A 15,937-nucleotide genomic window follows, 5' to 3' on the forward strand; every position below is an offset into this window, starting at 1 on the left:
CTTTTAAAAGATATTCAAACACACATTGAGTTTTTCGAAATACAAAAACAAGAAAAGACAGATTTGTGCAGATAAGTTCAAAAACAATTACCAGTGATAATGTTTTTCTGCTTACTCTGCTGCATTGGAAGCCATTATAATTGCAGTGTGGATGCATATTTTTTAAACATATATCCAAACTATATAACAATTAAAGAAATAAATACTTATATTAAGTACAGACAAGCTTGCAAATCATATGCAATTACAGATGGTTGCAAGAGCGACATAAAAAACATCCACACTGACCAATAAAGCTGTTCTCTCGCTCTGTTGCTGCAAGAAAAATGAAGCATGTTTGCATAAAAGATGTGGTAATCTGTGTGCAGTTTCCTGCTATTTTTGTTACATCACTGATTGTTTCTGTGAAACAGATACACCTCTCTGTTTCATTTGTTTTGCATTGTGTGACAGTCAGCCTCCGGTGTTTATCCACAGGATGATGCACTGGGCCAGGCGTATCGAGCAGGAGATTGACAGAGTCTTTCAGCACATCACTGGAGCTCAGCAGTTGAAAGGGGTGAGTGTCTGCTTCTCTCATTCATCACAGTGTTGGATAAATTCAATAAGAAGTGCACCGAGCGGAGAGGTCAGCGCGCAAATTGACTGTAACTCCATTAAGTTGAAGATCCGCAGCTAAATAGGTGCAAAAAACCAGAAAACAGTCACAGTCTGTCTCACTTAAACCTCTTTGTTTCCTTGTTTGGTGGTTTTCTGGGATCCCTGCAGAGCCAATAACAAAAAATAATGTTTTCTCAGAGCAGCCATAAATCTTTCTCTTACATCTTTTCTCTTTAGCCGTTATTTTTAGTACATATACTCTGCTTTTAGACATTTTAGATACATAATTTTGTATTGCGTTGTGTTTACAATAATTATCAGTTTTGCGCGCACTGGATTATACACCTGAAAGTGAAAGAGATGCCTCAACACACACCTACAGTGGTTAGATTTAGAATATCTGAATTGAGCTTCATGAAATCAAGAGCTTTAATAACACCTACATTCATGAATACTAATTTAGGCCTTTCATGAGCTGATCATATAATAACTGTGTTAATATTGAAACTGTTCATTTTTGAACACATAACAGGTATTTTCCATTAAGCTCTGAGTTGGAAGTCATTAATGATTGATTTTTACATTACAGGTGCATTAGAGTAATCTTATTCCAGGGTCTTTTGATTCTGATTCTGTGCGTTAAATTCCATATTAAATGGTTCTAGTTCTGGTTCTAAACAATATCCAGTCAACTTGGATCTCAGATTCCAACTCTGCTTTTTCCAGCTGAAGGTTGGACATCAAAGTTTTTAGTGAGCATTGCTCATACAGAAGTAAATGATGAATTCCTAATAAATATTTTATACTTAGGATTAACTCAAAATAAAAGTTGTTTGTTTACTGAAATAAAAGAACATTTTAATGTGGAAATGTAGCTCAGTTGCACCCTAAAACAGTGTAAGCAAAAGGCTGAAAAAAAACCCCCCCAAAAACATTTCCACTGAAGGTTTTTTACAAAATGGGATTTTGATTTGTTACATTCACTGACTGCAGGTAAGTCCAGATTGTACTTGTTTTTATTTTTGTCTAATTGTTCACAGTGATCTGGTAGACTGTCATTAGGAGTGTATTCAGTTTTCTTTTACTTTTCATTTCCAGCATGTTTTCAACATTATTTAGTGTAACAGGTGGCTGGGAGGGGTTGTCCCTCTGAAGGCAAGTGCCAGAGACCAGGAACAAAGATCATCTGTAGGGGGCAAGTGATCCCTGCTCTGAGGAGATGTGTGGGGGCGTTCCCTCAGCAGAGAGCAGTGGCACGTGTCCTCTCTGTTTGTGTCACACCATAGCAGATGGTCAGCCTGCAGTAATGCCTTGATGTGAAACTCACTTGTTCATTCAATCCTCATTAATCCCGCCATGCTTTTAAAACACTGCAGATCTGTTCAAGATTGTTCTCCTTTGCTTAGAAAGTTTTCTCTTGGTGAGGAAACCGTTATTCACGTCAGGCATCATTTTAATTCCTAAACAAGGGGTTCAAATTTATAGATAACTACAGCTGTCACAGTTAGCTGGGTGTAGAGTGGTAACTTGAGGCCTAATTTGAGAGGCATGAAAGTATCAGTAAAATTCCAAAAACACTGGTTACCATGACACTTTGGGAATATAAGACCAGGAATCATCATGCGAATGATATGGTAATTATAAATAATGTTAAATAATGAAAGGACCATAAGTACACAGAGGAGAATATAAAAATGGGTGGGAAGTGGGGCAGAGCTGAAACAATTTAGGACAGAACGTAAAACTCAAAACAAGATATGAGAGACAATAACTAACAAAGTGAAACAACTAAACTAAAGACTGAGATAAGGAAAATCACAGAACATGAAACACTGATGAGGCTAAAACAATGAACCAATATACAAGAAAACTCAAGTACCTAAACTCTAATAATAAACTCTGTGAATACTGAATTCAGTTCAGTTCTTCTGAACCCCAAGGCTAACTAGAACTTGAATATAACTCTATTCTCACTTGACTTTAGGTTTCTAGTTCTTTCTGCTGGCAGAAACAGGAAAGAACTCAAACAAATCAGCATTTTTTTAGTCTTAAAGAAAGCCGACACATCTTTATAGGTCAAATTAAGACACCTTGTACAAGCCATCAAAAGTAATAAGGTTAAAAAGTCTGCAGCTCTCCTAGAAATTTTGTTGTTGTTTTGAGCTTAAATGCTAACGTGTTCACAATGGCAATGTTAACGTTGCTGTGGTCAGTTAGGTCTAACATCCTGACTGTCCAGTTCTTGCACCTTTCTGAAGTGACATTTTCATATGTTCCATACATTTCACTGAATAAAAAGGTGCTTCTATGAAATAGGTCACTTCAACATCTGCTATGTAAGAGTATTTGGTTCTTAAATCAGTCAAAATGGCAGCTCATTCCAGAAAAGAACGAAGGACGATGTGACTCTGTACCGACAAGAAGTATCAGTATGTTAGCACAATAACACTGGCTATGTAGCATAAACAACAGATGATAATGGGATTGTTATGAGTTTTATATATAATTGCACAAAGCAAATCAATATGGGGAAAACAGAACCTTTTCTTTATCATGGTAAATTACTAAATTTATTGTCTTTTAACCATAGATGTCAAAATTTTTAGTGGATATCCATTAAGACTTAGTGCTATTTCAGTTTGAACTTGTGTTGAGGACCAGCAGCTTGTATGCAGAGGGGAAAATAAGCATTGAACGTGCCAACATTTTCACACTAAACATTTTTAATGGGGCTATAGATGTGAAATTTTCTGATGTAATCTAGACATAGAAAGAAATCAAAACAAATAAGTCCAAAAAGGAACTTATGTGTAATAAAGTGGAATGACACAGGTATAAATTGTTTTATCAAAGCCAACCCCCCCCCCCCCCCCCCCCCCAAAAAAAAAGCCCCAGCTGCTATTTTAAAAGCAGGCCTACCCCATATTCATTTGGAATATTAGAGGCTTCAGTCCTATTTGATGGCCCATGAAAAGGTTTTTCTTTGGCACGGTGTCACATAAGAAGCATCTCTTTATGAGTAAAAGCAAAAAGCTCTGTCAAGACTGTAGTGACCGTATTGTTGCAAAATGTACTGATAGTGTTGGATATGAATGTTGCAGTGAGCACTAAGGCTGGGAATAAGAACCACTTCTTATAGTAGTTCAGTTTCTGTTCCTGTTTCTAAAGTAGAATCACTGTGGCGATTGCTTTAAAGTCTCTTTGTGCTGTTGGTTTTGTTTTCATACCTAAATACTAAGAGAAAATCATATGTGTGTCCTCATGAAGCTGATAGATCGACCCGATCAATCACCTGACTTGCATTTCATCTCAATAGCCCTATTAGAAATATATTTAATGAGGAAAATGCTATTTGGTTCAATACTTATGTTCCTACATGGTTGTTGTCTATGTTTTACCCACATAATGCGTGTCCTCAGTGGTGCTCCTTGATGGATTCTACACAAGACCTAGTTCTTCACAGACAGCACAGTTCACAGAAACACCCATTGCTGCATGTTCCCATCTGTGCAGCATGGGCCAGTAAAGCATCTGGTCAGTATTCAACATTTGGGACATTTTAAAGTTAGGGAAGAAAGCTAATTTTAGTGGAAAAGTCCTCTTGCAGTCTGTATGTATGCTTGCCAAACAGATTCATCCAGAGCACTGCGTTTCTTTTTGGCTTATCTTAATTCTTTCTCCGACATCTTTGCATGTGGGATAGATAAACCCGTTCAACTGCCTGTTAATGCAAATATCTAGCCAATACCAGCCAATAACATGGCAGCAACTTGATGCATTTGGTTCATGTAGACTAAAGGTGACCTGTTAAAGTAGTAGCTCTCTGGTTGAGAAATGTCTTATTGATCAGAAGTCAGAGGTTAAACACTCTGTGCTAATAAGAAGAGTCAAAAATAACTAAAAAAAACAAACAAATGTTGAAGCAGATGGTCTACAGCAGCAGACGACCACACCATCTAAACTTCACTGTACTCAAATGGCTTCAATCTGTGACAAAGTGGATGAGCAGTTGCAATGCTCTCCATTTGTCCGGCATCTCCTGGTGTAGGTGTCCTGAAGCGGGGGGAGAGCAATCCTGCAGCAGCGTTCTGCTGTACGGATCACCCTCTGAAGAGCTTTTTGGTCCTAACACAGCTGTTCCCAAACCAGGATGTGAGGTTCTGTGTGAGGATGCTCTCCACAGCGCCTGTATAGAAAATCCTGAGGATCTTTGGAGAGACCCTGAACTTCCTCAGTTGTCGTAGGTGGTACAGGCGCTGCCTAGCCTTTTTGGTCTGGACCTGAATGTGGGCAGACCATGTCAGGTCTGAGGAGATGTGGACACTGAGATATTTGAAGGACTGCACCCTCTCCACTGGAGCTCCATTGATGATAATGGGCTTGTAGTCTCTGTGCTGACTCCTTCTGAAGTCCACCACCAGCTCCTTGGTCTTGCCAACATTCAGTTGGAGATTGTTGTCCTGGCAACATGATGCCAGATTCTTCACTTCATCCATGTAGGCCGCCTCATCGTTGTTGGAGATGGCGTCCAACACCACTGTGTCGTCAGCAAACTTGGTGTTGGAGCTGTGGGTGGCCACACAGTCTGAAGTGTAGAGGGAGTAGAGCAGTGGCGAGAGGACACATCCCTGTGGCGCTCTCGTGTTGATGGTGATGCTGTTGGAAATGCACTTACCCATCCTCACCACCTGAGTTCTGCCAGTGAGGAAGACAAACACCCATGCACACAGACGGCTCTTGACTGATTTTCACAGTTCAGCATCAATCATCAAAATGCATTTTGAGAAGAAATTTATTTTGAGCGGAGAAAAGCTGCGTGCAAAAAATGTATTTCAGCGTTTGCTATTATCCACACACACACACACAATAGCAGCCACTCTTGCTCAGTTTTTGCATTTGCGCTTGCTCGCAATGTGCTGCTTGCGCTCTCAACATTTCTGCCCGTGCGCGTTCAACTCTTTCTGTACACCGTTATATTTGTGTCACAAAACCAACCAAACCAATCACAGACTTGGATGCAAAAAAATCTGACTGGCTCGTTTGAGTTTTGGACGAAATGGATTCTGGGATATTGCATTTCGTCATTTCGAGCTGATTGGAGACCAAAACAGCCAATCAGATTTTTTTTTACATCTAAGTCTGTGATTTGCTGATTTTGTGGCATAAATATAACGATGTACAGAAAGAGCTGAACGTGCACGGGCAGAAATGTTGATAGCGCAAGCAGCACATTGTGAGCAAGCGCAGATGCAAAAACTGAGCAAGAGGGGCTCAGTTTTTGAGTGTATATGGATAATAGCAAACACTGAAATACATTTTTTGCACGCAGCAATGAATTTTGTTCACTCAAATTTAGCTTTTCTTCGCTGTAAATAAATTTCTTCTCAAAATGCAGCACTTGCACCTGCAAATTTGTTTTACATGCGCTCAGAATAGTGGCACAAAAATAACGCCATAGGTTTGGCCCCAACAGCACACATTGACACAGAAGTCACCAACCTTTGTCTCTCAAAACTAGGCGCCTGCTAATGCCTGTCTATCTGCTGTCTCCCTATCTCGTGTCCTTGTTGCACATTTCTTCGCACACTGTGTTCTCCTTTCTGTCGCCTCTGCTTCTCACATACACATCTGACTTATTCTCCCAATTCTGTGTGTGTTCTCTATGTGTGAGTGTTTAGCAGCTTGACCTATGGCCTACTTAAATGAATAACGAATATAATGCTTTACTATCGTTAATACAACTAAATCCCTAATACTACAATAATCTATTCTTACAATATAGTAAGTCTCTGCCAGGCTCAGATGAGAGAGGAGAGGCGAGCTGAGTTACCAAATCGATGTATTTTTTGTTTTGTTAATTAAGTTTGGAGGGGACGTTTTGTTAAGTTTCATGTAGGATGGGGTTCACTGTAAATAAATTGCTCACCTCTGGAAACCCGAAATGTCTGCTGAGTCTGCTTCCCTACCACCTTCCTTGACGTTCGAGTCTGACTACTTTACACAATCCTATAGAGCACCTTAGAGATGTGGTGGACCAGGAAAATCTCATCATGGATGTGTACCTGACAGATCTACAGCAACTCTTTGATGCTGTCATGTCAATATGAACCAGAATGTTTTCAGTACCTTGATGAATTAGCGCCATTAAAAATTAAGGCAGAAGGCAAAAGGGCCTAAACCAGCACTAGCAGTGTGGCCACGATTTAAGCTCTAACAGAGCAGAAATGATTCTAAGACAAATATTGTGGAAGGTATTGCTCCTAAATAAAATCATTACTCAATACAGCTCCACCCACTATCCATCCAGTGTGATTCCCAGATGTCTCCCACTGACCTGTAAAGTTTCCTTGTGTACTTTCTGTGGCTGTACCAAAGCTGTACGGCAGGTGCTCTGAATTTAACTTTCTCTGTGCGGCCTAATTCAAATTCAGACCCTGCAGAGAAAAGCATTAAGAGCGTCATTTGGGTGTATCAAGCTTAAGACCCCCATGTGTATAACATGCATCTAATTTGTAGAAAGTCCGCTGTGTGATACAAATATGCCTTTTTAATTTAAGCATAAATTAACTCTAATGTAGATTACTTTCTATATGTTTTTTATGACATGGTGATGATTGCTCATAAAATTACTTTGGGCGCTTCAGTGTGTTAACACAGTGTTCATAAATACTTATGCATGAATGGAGACATCTTAGAATTGGACTGTACACGCAGACACAGCAAGTGCGCCTTCAATGAACAGATGAGCTTTCGCATATTGTCGAGCTTTGAATCTTACAGCTCTGTCTCAGACACTCTGTCAGTGTCCTTTTTTATTCTGCAGGTTCATGAAAAAAACGATTTATTCATAGATAACGTATCTCTGGAAAAGTCAGCAGGAGTGAGGTTTGCACTCGATGCACATGTTGCACGTTTTTAACAGCTGTCCATTCAAATTTTACAGATATACAATGAAGAAAGGCGTCGGTTTAGTCTGGTGAAGAATCAGCCTCGCAAGATTGTTGAAAAAGTGGCCTCGGATATTGAGAAACTTCTGGCTAAAAAGCGCAAAGCACTTGATGTAAGTATGTTTCCTCAAGTTTTATATTTTTGTCTTGTGATTTTTAAATATTAATTTCTTAATGCCATAATCATACGATGTTGCTTTAAAAAACGTGTAAAAGAAACGCCTTACTTATCACAACATAAAATAATCTGGTCCTTCTCATTTTTCTAATATTAGATAAATACAATCTCAGATGCACAGCAACTCGTGACATATTATGCCGTGTCCTTATTTAATTACCAAAAATCAAACTGCAGAATTAGTGTGTGAAAGTCTAACAAGACATTTACTAAATCTAAGGGAGTTAAGAGGTGTTGATAATCAAATATACCCAGTTAACATCATCAAGTATGTGCACCTCTCTGAAAGAAAAAGATCTATCAGTTTGCTGGTCTGGAGCATTCAGTTGTGTGTTAGCACAGTGCCAAGGAGGAAAAGATTTCAGCAATGATCTCAGAGAAACAATTATTGCTGCTGCTGTCAATCTGGGAAGGATTATAAAACCATTTCCAATATAGCGAGAAATGTTATTCACAAAGGTAAAAGCCTCAAAACAGCTGCCAATCTTTGCTGGAGTGGTGAATTTGCTGGGGTGGCTGTAGCTCAGGAGGTAGAGCAGGTCATCTACTGATCGGAAGGTGGTTCGATCCTTGGCTCCTCCAATCTGCATGCCAAGTATCCTTGGGCAAGACACTAGCCCCGAGTTGCTCTCCAATGCATCCATCGGAGCTCTGAGGTCTTAACACTGGCTGCCTGTCCGTCAGAGGATAGACTTTAAAGTTCTGATACTAAAGTTCTGATACTGGTCTATAAAGCTCTCAATGGTTTAGGACCAAAATACATCAGTGACCTCCTGACCCAGTATGAACCTTCCAGATCCCTCAGGTCATCTGGATCCGGTCTTTTATCAGTTCCCAGAGTCAGAACCAGACACGGAGAAGCTGCATTCAGCTTTTATGCTCCATATATCTGGAACAAACTCCCAGAAAGCCTCAGATCAGCTGAAACACATTATTTAAATCCAGGTTGAAGACTCACCTGTTCTCAGCTGCATTTGAATAAAACACCAAATCCACACTTTTAAGCTTAAATTTCAAAACTTACATTTTAACTACTGATTTTATCTACTGTTTTTTTAATCAATTTTAAATCATGCTTTTTATTTGTTTTTGTTTTTTAATGTCTCTGTAAAGCACTTTGAATCACCTTGTTGTTGAATTGTGCTATATAAATAAACTTGCCTTGCCTATGAATGAATGTGTGTGAATGTACTTAGAAAGCACTAAGTGCTTGTGAGAATGGGTGTGATTGGGTGAATGTGGCATGTTGTATAGAGCGCTTTGAGTACTCCGGGAGACTAGAAAAGCGCCATATAAGAATCAGTCCATTTGCCTGAGCAAAGCTTAGAGAAACTGCGACAGTTAGCATTAGTACATTTGAGAAAAGTACATTTTGTTTGGAGGGGCTGCCAGGACAAAGCCTCCTCTCTCTAAAATGAACAGCATGGCTTAGGGTTGGACAGCTGCATCTAAACAAACCATAAGGTCTTTGCAACATCATTTGTATAAACCAGAATAAAGTGGAGATTTTTGCACATAAGTTAGAGCACCATGCTTAGCAAAAACAAAATACAGAATATCAGCAGATTATAGTTACTTAATTTTATAACCTTTTAAAGAACAGATGATTTTTTAATCAAATTTTAATTAAATTAAATTTATAAATTAAACTCTTTATACCTAAAACCTTAGAAATGATAGAGGGTGAAGTTTATTTTCACATGGCTACATGCAATCCATTTCTCTGTCCTTTTGTACAATGCTGTTTGTGCAAAACCTAAAAAAAAGTTTTGTAAAGATATGACCTACAGATACAAATGTTACTTGCTTATAGCGCACATGCAAGCAAAGACAGAAAAGTTAGATTGAGAACCCATTTCATGTCCTGCAAAATGCAGGACCACAGTATCATTTACAAACACCAGTTAACACAAGTCTGATTAAGTCTGTCTAATTGTGACCTTCCCCCAAAATCATCTGATTAGAGAAATTGAACATTGCTTGTCTAATGTGGCTGTGTCTCTGTAGAGGTTAGCCAGTGAAGCAGAGCGGCTCCAGCGGGAGCATCTGTGGCAGGATGAAATCAAGGTAAGTCTCAATAACATTATATTCTCAGTTTAAATTAGAAATATAATGTTACTCAGTTTATAGCTTTGATAGTTGTGCATGTAGCCAATTCAGCTCCATTTCTTTTACTTTTCATTTCCAAATGTGTTTTTTTAATTACTTGTAAGGCCTTGGTGAGTTTTTGTTTTCAACGTATTCGTCTTTAGTTTTCTTCATAAGGTTTTTTGTGTCTGTAGTGGATTTGAGTCAATCTATAGTAATTTCAAGGGGAAATTATTTTTTCAAAAAAATTATATGTTTGAAATACTTGAAAATGTGTCAATTAAAAAATTAGGGAAACAATACAGTGTATTACAATAATATATATTATTGTAATCACTGTATTGTTTCCCTAAAAAAAGCACATGTCATTATACTTGTCATCACACATTTCCTCACATATTAGAAACGGTACAATTTTATCTTGAATTCACTGAATAAAATAATTCAGGGGTATGTTCTCAGCCCTGTGTCTCTAAACGGGATGACCTGAGAAAGAAACATTTACACCAGGCAGCTGAGTGGATCCCTCTGCGCTGCGCTCGTCTGGCTGAAACAGATGACTGAGTGCACTCAGCCGTGTGGTTCTTTTGAGTCCTACACACATTGGCATTCCACTTTTCCACTCGGTCTGCTTCATTTCCCCGACAAAATGAGACGGGATTAACCTCATCCTCTCACATGGGTTCTCACGTCCTTCTCAGAGGCACTGAATTCCCCTGTGATTTCAAAGGACTACATGTTTTTGCTCATCCGCTACAATCTGAGTAGACACTGTTGCCTTAGGCTCCCAGTTAGATTTCCACGTCTTAACTGGCCGTTGTTTTCGTTTCTTCTCTGTTTTTGAATGTAGGCAAAGTGATTTGATCATCAGAAGATGGTACACTGTTAACATAAAGGGAAGGACATGGCCACGTAGGCTGGAGTTTTTAAATGATGATCAATACTACGAGGCCGAAAGTGTGCCAAGTAAATAGCCCCCACACCATTACACCATCACCATTAGCCTGGATATGCTGTGCATTCAAAGATGCTCTTTCCATCTCTGTAAGCTGAGTCCGGTTGTGGCAGATGGCTGCTACTAAATGAGCATAGTTATGTCAGAGATTTGTTCTTGTTAAAAGGGAGTTCACTGTTGCCAAGTGCTTGCTTAAAGGGAGTCGTTTGATCATTGGGTTTTATCTCCATAATTGTGGGAGCTTTACCTTAGTGTAAAAAGCACCTTGATGGGACTGTTTTTGTGATTTGGTGCTATATAAAGTCTGAAAGTAAAAAGGCCTTATCAGCAAAGATTAGCAATTTTACTCTTTGGGTTTTTTAAAAATAAATATTTGTATAGAGATGGTGTTGTTTCCACTTGTAACCAGTATGTATGCTAAGCTGAGCAACCCAGCCTGCTTAGCGTGGAGCTCTATATTTAGCAGAGGGATATAAGAGTGATACCCATCTTCTCATCTGTCTCTTAGCAAAGATAGGAACAAGCATATTGTTATACATAAAGGTGGCATGATGAGAAAGAGACAGACTGAAGAGACGATCTGAGTAAATCCTAAACGTCTCCTTTTTTATCATATATGAATGAAACTATCCTTTATCGCTGCTGACAGATTAATGTTAGAAGAAGCAGAGCTCATAGGAGAAGTTAACATGCTGGATGAGCAGCATCATTTCTTTGGACTGACTGAAAAAGAACACTGACTGATAGCTCGGTGTTTTCAGAGGTGCTAAAACTTTATATTACTAACAACAGGATGACTAACGGCAGACTGATGGAGTTGTCATGTTAAGCTCGATTTAGGCTAAGGCGCTCTTTGGAGATCAAATCTGGTAATCAGAACAGGCCAAAAATAGGAACACATCCACCTCAGTGTAGATGTCACGCGTACTCTGAAGTAAAGACAGTAACAGATGGCGATGCTCCACACAAGCCTAACAGCCTGTCTACTGATTTGTAATGTGAGAGTGCTGAACAGAAAACAGTACCGAACAATAGGAAACATTTGGTGGTTACAGCATCACAAATGCAGCTTTTCCTTTTTTTTTAAATGTAGTTTTAAACTAAAGACTTCTGTACTTTTTTTGGCTGCTGTTTAGATGAAAGTGTTACTTTGGAAAGCTCTTGTGCTTTTTGTTAACATTTTATGGATGGAGGAATCATTTTTTGGGCTGTTACTCCTCTCTGGGAAAAAATGTTTTGGATCCGTGCATCCAGCTTGGGGTCTCGGAACAGCTGGTGCCTGTCCCCCCCCAGCTGTGACTGGGCAAGAGGTGGGGTACACCCTGGAGAGGGGCCTGACCGAGAGAGACAGAAAACAACACAGTCTCAAATCCCTGGATTCAAACTGCTTCTATTTGAGGTGCTCATTGGAAAAGATACACATGAGCTAAGTCACGAAAGAACGTCATGATTTATCAAACAGGATTCTCTAGGTTTTGGGCACAGCCATGTTCCTGGGAGTCTGGTTGTTGATTGGTGTGTACCAGTTTGTTGTGTAGGATGAGAGTCTTCCTAAAACTGATCAATGGTGGTTCAGAGGAGATCTGGGTCATTACATCATCACTCCCAATAATACCCCAATTCCTGTCATTATATGTTTATTTGTCTCTCCCTCTGTACTGCATGTTTTCCCCCAAGACTAATTCATGTTTTATTAGTTTTGGAACTAATAAGGTTTGTGTGTCCAGGTGTTGGATAGTGTTTCTATATCTATGTTCCTGAAAACGCTATTTCCTTAGATTTAGCCTCACAGTCCTTTTCCTGGGTGCAGACTGTCCTCACTCATTAGATTTGAGCAAAAGGGACATTTTCTTTAAGCCACTTTGGGTGAAAGCTGCTGGCGTGTACCATAATGTTTCTATCTGTTAATTTTCTAAATACAGATGTATGCAAAGTCCCTTTATTCTCTTTAAAGGTTATAAGATATAAGAATTTTATTTTCTCCCTGCTGTACACTAAAATAATTTAAAATTGGGATTGATTTTATTTTAAAAAACATGATCCAGATTAAGACAAACAATCTTTTTCTGAATAATGTGTTTGAAAAAAACAAATATTTCTTTTATAATTTAACAGTTTTCTTCCCTTTGACCCAGTTATACACCTGCTTAAGGGGGACTGAAAAAGCCTCCATAGCACATCCTTTGGTCTGTTTAAATACTGTTTAATGTTGTTAGTTAACGTCCATTCAGTCAACGACAATAGAAAATCATTAGGTGGCATTACATGGTCTATAGTCATGGGATTCAGTGATTCAACATGTCTGCTAACATTGTCTCTGCATCTACATTTAACTAAGAGCAACAACTATAACAAGGCTTGCCTGCTGAAATGCATTGGGGGTTTTTTGGGGTTTTTTTTTTTGAGGTAAACCTGACCGTCCTATAAGAATAAAGGCATTTTACAGTATTTGAAATGAGACTGCCTTGGAACTTTTTGATGATTTATCCACAAAAGCATGCTGAAATCCTACCATGAATAAAAAAAAGCATTTCAGCAAGTTCCTGAAACTTCAGACAATATAGAAAACATTTCTGACCATCCAGCTAGTTATCAGCACACGTACGGCATCCATGCTCGTACGGGGGTTGTATGCAGGTATGAGTGACTTGCATGTCTGAGAATGTGAACGATAAATACAGATTTAGTAGGAGTATGCACAACTCTAAATCATGAACATGTATAGGTAGCTTGTCCACTTTTTATAAAATATAAAGAACAGAGAAGGTCACTCTTACAGATAGCTGAAAGAAACTCATCTCAGAGTGAATGTTCACAAGTGTACTCATCAGTGAGTGGCCTTGTTTATTTCAGCAGCATCGGACCACATTTAATTCTGTATATAATTTTAAAAAATATTACTTAAATTATTAAAAAGACATTAATTTGTTTTTTTGTTTGTTTGTTTGTAAACAAGGTTGTAGTATTTAAAAAATGCAGTTTTGGACTTTCGATGGGCATCATTTTAAATGAACATACATTCTAAGTAGTGGCTATGCTTATGAAGAACTGTGCAGAGACAGACTTGACACATGCATGCATATGATTACTTGTCCTCAAACTGTTTCACAGTTGCAGCCTCTTCATATCTCCATCTGTTCTCTACTAGGAGCTGGACATGGCTTATTATGATTCCAAGGCAGAGCTGGATTATGTGAGTAAGGGACAAATAAACTGAACTTTTATTTAAAAAAAACTAAGTACAGTAGTACCTTGGTTTATGAGTATGATTCGCTGTTGCTCGCAAACCAAAACCCTCGTATGTCAAAGAGAATTTTCCCCATGAGAAATGATTGATGGACCGCTCCGAGCTCCCAAAATATTCACATAAAAATCATTTTTAAAGGTATTTTCTATATAAGTCACTGACTATGAGTTTTTTGCTCATTACTCGTAGGTCAAGTTACTCGCAATCCGAGGTTCCACTGTATTTGGCTTACACTTACTTGACCTAGCCTGAATTGACTCAACTACAGTATTAATATTAGGGAGAGAAATGTGTTTGTGCTTCATGTGCTTGTCCTCCTGTTCATGTAGTATTCCATGGATGGAGAAGGAGAGGTGGAAAATCCCTCTCACATCAAGCTGGAGTTTGTGTATGACCCAAACTTCAAGAATAATGTCAACTATTCCTACACAGCTGTTCAGATTCCCACGGATATTTATAAAGGAGGTAAGTAGAGTCCCCAGTCTGTAAAGACATGTTTGCAATTAGCTTAAGGTTAAGGTGTGTATTTAAAATATTTCACTGTTTGTTGATTAGCTCCCGTCATTCTAAATGAACTGAACTGGACACAGGCGTTGGAGAAAGTCTTCATGGAGAATAGTCGAGAGGATCCGTCACTGCTGTGGCAAGCATTTGGGAGCGCGACAGGAGTCACTCGCTATTATCCAGGTAGGTTTTAGTTTTTAGGTTCCAGCTGTCAGGTAGGAGGTGAATAAGCCAAAGTCAAAGTAAATACTATGACGTGAATATTTTCTTCTGTTTTTTTTTGTTTTTTTTTTGCAGCAACACCCTGGAAAGCTCCTGATAAAATTGACCTGTATGATGTCAGGAGGAGGCCCTGGTATGCGTTCCAGCTTTAAACATGTTTACATGTGGGCTGCATGCATTGGATTGAAGCAGATGAAGTTTTGTGTCCTCTTCTTTGTTCCCCACAGGTACATCCAGGGTGCCTCATCCCCCAAAGACATGGTCATCCTTGTTGACGTGTGAGTAATTCTGCTAAACTCCTTTTGACCCATTCAGAGAATGAACATTCACTTTTCTTATGGTTATCTTAGTTTAGTATCACAGCTGGACACAAGCAAAGGCTAGACTGGCTGGCAATGTACAGAGAGTCCAGGAAATCGCTTTTTTCTGCCCATGTGGGTTTTTTTATTCTGATTCTCGGATTTTTCTTGTAACATCCAGTCATTTTACTGAATTTCATTACTTTTCTTATGCCCCTCCTGAGTTTTTCTCTGTGTGCCTCTGTTAAACATGCAAATTTCACCTCTGCCCTTCTTTCATTTTGCTCCCTGTTTAATTTTGAAGGTTAGAGCTTTATGATCCCCTTTAGTTGTTGTTTTATTAACCACTTTCTGATGATGCAATATTATTGCAATTTTTAACATTTTGTGATATTGATATGATTTATCACCTGTTTCAAACACGTTATGTCCTCAAAGTTAAACTTTGTCATTATCTGTTCAATCCAATTTTTATTTATTTTTTTGCTGCAAAATGAGACGTTCAAGCTGTCACTAAAACCTGCTAAATGTTGACAGTCAGTCTGATATCAGTCGTGATTGAATGTGGTCAAGTTGGCAAATACTTGCAATCTGTTTCTGATAATACAGCAACTGTGATAGATCATAGAACATCACATATCTCTTAAAGTCTACAGAGACTGAAAATGATTAGATTTGCACTCAACAATCTTCTTGTTTTATAGGAATGTTACTAGAATACAACCAGCCAGCAGCTAGCTGAGTTGAGTCCCCTTGAGTTATGCTTATTGATAAAGTCTCATTCATACTGATGGCAACATGTTGGCACTCTGAGTAAACAGCAGTTATTTGCAAACCTTTGAAAAAGGGATGGCGGTCAGTCCAAGTCAGACTGCAACTGTTTCCAGAAAGATTACC

At 38.8% G+C, this 15,937-nt stretch overlaps 1 protein-coding gene across 2 annotated transcripts in view; it reads left to right on the forward strand.

Moving 5' to 3' along the window:
• The window catches only part of LOC146709735 (voltage-dependent calcium channel subunit alpha-2/delta-2-like), a 42,782-nt gene that overhangs the window by 9,543 nt on the left and 17,302 nt on the right, over positions 1–15,937 (forward strand). For both annotated transcript variants that reach the window (XM_085456837.1, XM_085456838.1), the window contains exons 2-9: positions 478–559; positions 7,544–7,660; positions 9,733–9,792; positions 13,917–13,961; positions 14,345–14,480; positions 14,571–14,702; positions 14,817–14,874; positions 14,969–15,019. In XM_085456837.1, coding sequence (XP_085312963.1) covers positions 478–559; positions 7,544–7,660; positions 9,733–9,792; positions 13,917–13,961; positions 14,345–14,480; positions 14,571–14,702; positions 14,817–14,874; positions 14,969–15,019 — 681 coding nt within the window. The remainder of the gene's footprint in view (positions 1–477; positions 560–7,543; positions 7,661–9,732; positions 9,793–13,916; positions 13,962–14,344; positions 14,481–14,570; positions 14,703–14,816; positions 14,875–14,968; positions 15,020–15,937) is intronic.

This window comes from Copadichromis virginalis, linkage group LG5 (genome assembly GCF_057382275.1).
Source record: "Copadichromis virginalis isolate Kocher_CV1m ecotype Utaka linkage group LG5, C_Virginalis_male_GT1.1, whole genome shotgun sequence".
NCBI classification, from domain to species: Eukaryota; Metazoa; Chordata; class Actinopteri; order Cichliformes; family Cichlidae; genus Copadichromis; species Copadichromis virginalis.